Raw genomic sequence first — 3,375 nt, forward strand, 5'->3', positions numbered from 1 at the left:
TATTTCTATCTGGATTCAAAGGAGACTGTGTTGCTCATGCACTCTAAAGGAACCAGCACTATAATTATAAGGACACGATTTTATCAGCCAGTTAGTAGTTTTAGTCGGTGGTTCTCAGAAGAATCATAATCATTGCTGTTAGCTACTCTCTTGGAACATGTTATGTTCATAACAGGAAGCAACTCCGTTGCAAATCAGTGCCTAGATTTCAGAGCACCTGACTTTGTGACTAATTGGGGTTTCTAGACATCATTTTCAAACTGACTGCTTTTCTCTGTCTCTAGGTTGCATTACTGTATATTAAGACAGTAATCTCATATGCCCTCTAGATTTAGGTAAAATCTATTCAGTGGTTTCCTGGTAGTGCAGCCCTTGCTTTCATATAAGATAATATAAAACAGTTTTTATTTACTGTATTCATATAACTCATGGTTGCACAAAGTGTGATTAGAATGACCTGAGTTTCCAAGGCAGTATCTGTATATGTAAAAAATAGATAAGTGGACAAGCTCTTCTCTGGGGAAAGATAGCAAAAATCAAGGATTTACCCTTTCTTGTTATTCTTGATAGTTTCAGAGAGCAATATTCTAAGTATTTTAAAAGTGTTAGCTTAAGAAAGAATACTCACTTGCATTAATAGGGAAGAGTAATTGTGGCTAGAAAATGGTTGATTTTCTTTAAAAATTGTCTCAAACAGAAACTTCTGATATTCTGAAGTTTTTGATAAAAATACCAGTTGTATCAAGAAACAATTTCAAACGTTAGATTTTTATGATAGTCTTACTCCTAAATTGTCATTATTGATGATAAACTCTGGTTTCTCCTTTATATAGTTTATATCATGTGTATCACAAGCCAATTTGTCTTCTTAAAACACTCTTTTTATGTCACTATCCCACTCTGAAACTATTTAAAGTGTATTGCTTGTCTTTGAAAATTTCAGCCTGACTTGAACACATTACTTCCAACTACTGTTATACATGATTCTTTATTGTTTCCTGATTGTTCTTTTCATTCTGGCCTGAACACCCTTGCTCAGCTTTCCATTAGTTATTTTGTCTTCTACTACTTGCAGAAAGCCATTCACCCTTCTCTCTCCCCTCGTCTTCTTGCCCCCAATATAAATTGTCAAGCCTTGATGACATAATTTAATTTAATTACATTTTCTTGTGAAGTACTTTCTCACCATTCCAAACCACTTTTCCTTCTGTAAATTTATGGGGCCCACTTATGGTCTCACTCATTTGGTATGCAGAAATACATTTAAGATTGTATCTTATATTGTCTTTTCTCCATTTTCCAAAATTTAATGTTACAGAAGTAGGGACAGAGAGAAACGCAGAGAAAGAGAAAGAGATGTGGATCGGAAAAGGTACCGGAGATCTTCATCGCCTGGGAGAAGAAGCCCAGAACCATCGGTAACCCAAAGTTCCTCTGCTCAGGATGAGCCTACTGCAAAGAAGAAGAAAGAGGAGCTGGATCCTCTTCTTACTCGTACTGGTGGAGCATATATTCCTCCTGCAAAGCTCAGGATGATGCAAGAACAGATCACAGATAAAAACAGGCATGTTCATATCACTAACTATACAAGGCAATGATATTCTCATTGAAAAACAAAAATCAACTACGGTCTAATTAACCTTGGCTGTTGAGAATTTACATTAGTCCACAATGATAGATCCCTCAAATTAGACTTCTTTCCTTCTTCACTCTATAACCTTCATTGGAATGCTGCATACTATTTGTCCTACCCTGACACATTAGCTCAGCACTTCTTTATTTCTTTGCATGTATGAATTTAAAAATTTAAGGAAATAACACTTAGCTATTTTAGATTATTTCTTTCATAGTTGCATGCTTACCTATTAGTAGTGTCTCTTTTTCCTGGATAATCAAGAGTATTGATATTTTTTACCTAAAATGAATCTTCAGTTTTACCAAACCAGGAGTTGGCATACTTTTTCTGGAAAAGATCAGACAGTAAATATTTAAGTCTTTGTCTGTTATTCTATCTTTGTTACAACTACTTGATGACTCTTGGGAATACAGCCATAAATAATATGTAAACAAATGAGTAGCTTTGTTCCAATAAAGCTTTATTTACACAAACAGGCAGCGGGCCACATTTGGCTCATGGGTGTAATTTGCCAACCCCAGTACTAATCCATGGAACTAAGTTTACAATTTTCTTTTTCCTCCTTTTCTTTGACCATAACATCTTGGATTATAATGTTTTGCTACACTAAGGCAGACATTCAAAATTTATATATGACTATTCACACTGAAAATACCTTTCCTTCCCTTTTTAAAACAATTGGGATGTTGATAGGAAAGTGCTGTTAAGTTTTAAGATGTTATCTCATGGGATGAGATAACATCTAGGTGTAAGATTGAAATGCCCACTCAGTTGCTAGGTAGGTAGTAAAAAGATTGGGCTAGAAGATAGCTATACTTTAAGAAAAACAGATTCTAGGTTTGTCAAGAAAGAGCGTTCCTGCATCTTTTGTGGGTATTTTAATGGCAACTTGAAAGTACTTGATAACCTTGTATAAATGAAGTCTAAATGTGTTTCAAAACTGAGCTTGAAGTAGAAATGTCATTTGTGTAAGTGTAAAGACTTGAGATAAGTTAAAACTTAAAAAGTTATGTGCTAGAAAGGGACATTAGATGACATTAAGTTTAAAACTGGTAAGTACGTTTCTCTTCATATGTCATGTCCCAACACTTGGTAGTGATGCTTGGAGTGTTATGCTGAGGAGGGATTTGGAGATGGCCTCTGTGGTTCGTGGGAGCTTCATGATCACATAGGCATTTAGCTCTTGTAGAAGCAGTAGTGGCAGCATTAGTGAGAAGTATTAACTGTCCCCAGTCCAGCCCAAAGCAATCCTAATTGTAAAAAACAAGAAGCATTGTTAATGCAAGTTTTTCTTATGAATAATGTGGGCAGTCAGCAATATATGAAATTTTAAGTAATTCCTAGAACATAATTTTATCTAATCTAATAATAGACAAACATGGTAATTGACCGTACCTTCGCTATGCCTCTCATTGGCTAATCAATACAATATGCAAATTAACCGCCAACAAAGATGGCGGCTAATTTGCATACTGCGGGCAAGGCGGGCCAGCGCAAGCAACCATCCAGCCCCCGTGTGCTGCCTAAGCCCCGCCCCCAGCCGGGAACCCCTGTGTGCGGGCCCTGGGGTAGAGGGTCTTGGCAGCGTGATCGGCCCGAGAAAGCCTATTCTTGCAGGAATCCTCCTGCAACGGGCTTGGGCTTTCTTAGTATTATATATATATTATATTTTGAAAGGCCTGTTCAGAAGGCTGTAAAGGGGACCAAAGAAAATTTAAGGTCTTCTAAAAGGAAATCTA

The 3,375-nt window shown here is 36.7% G+C and overlaps 1 protein-coding gene across 1 annotated transcript in view; it reads left to right on the top strand.

Moving 5' to 3' along the window:
* The window catches only part of CWC22 (CWC22 spliceosome associated protein homolog), a 53,415-nt gene that overhangs the window by 18,470 nt on the left and 31,570 nt on the right, over window positions 1-3,375 (top strand). Inside the window, exon 2 of the mRNA XM_006083254.2 lies at window positions 1,319-1,564. Within this exon, the coding sequence (XP_006083316.1) occupies window positions 1,319-1,564 (246 nt within the window). The remainder of the gene's footprint in view (window positions 1-1,318; window positions 1,565-3,375) is intronic.

The sequence above is a fragment of the Myotis lucifugus genome, unplaced genomic scaffold (assembly GCF_000147115.1).
Source record: "Myotis lucifugus unplaced genomic scaffold, Myoluc2.0 scaffold_5, whole genome shotgun sequence".
NCBI classification, from domain to species: domain Eukaryota; kingdom Metazoa; phylum Chordata; class Mammalia; order Chiroptera; family Vespertilionidae; genus Myotis; species Myotis lucifugus.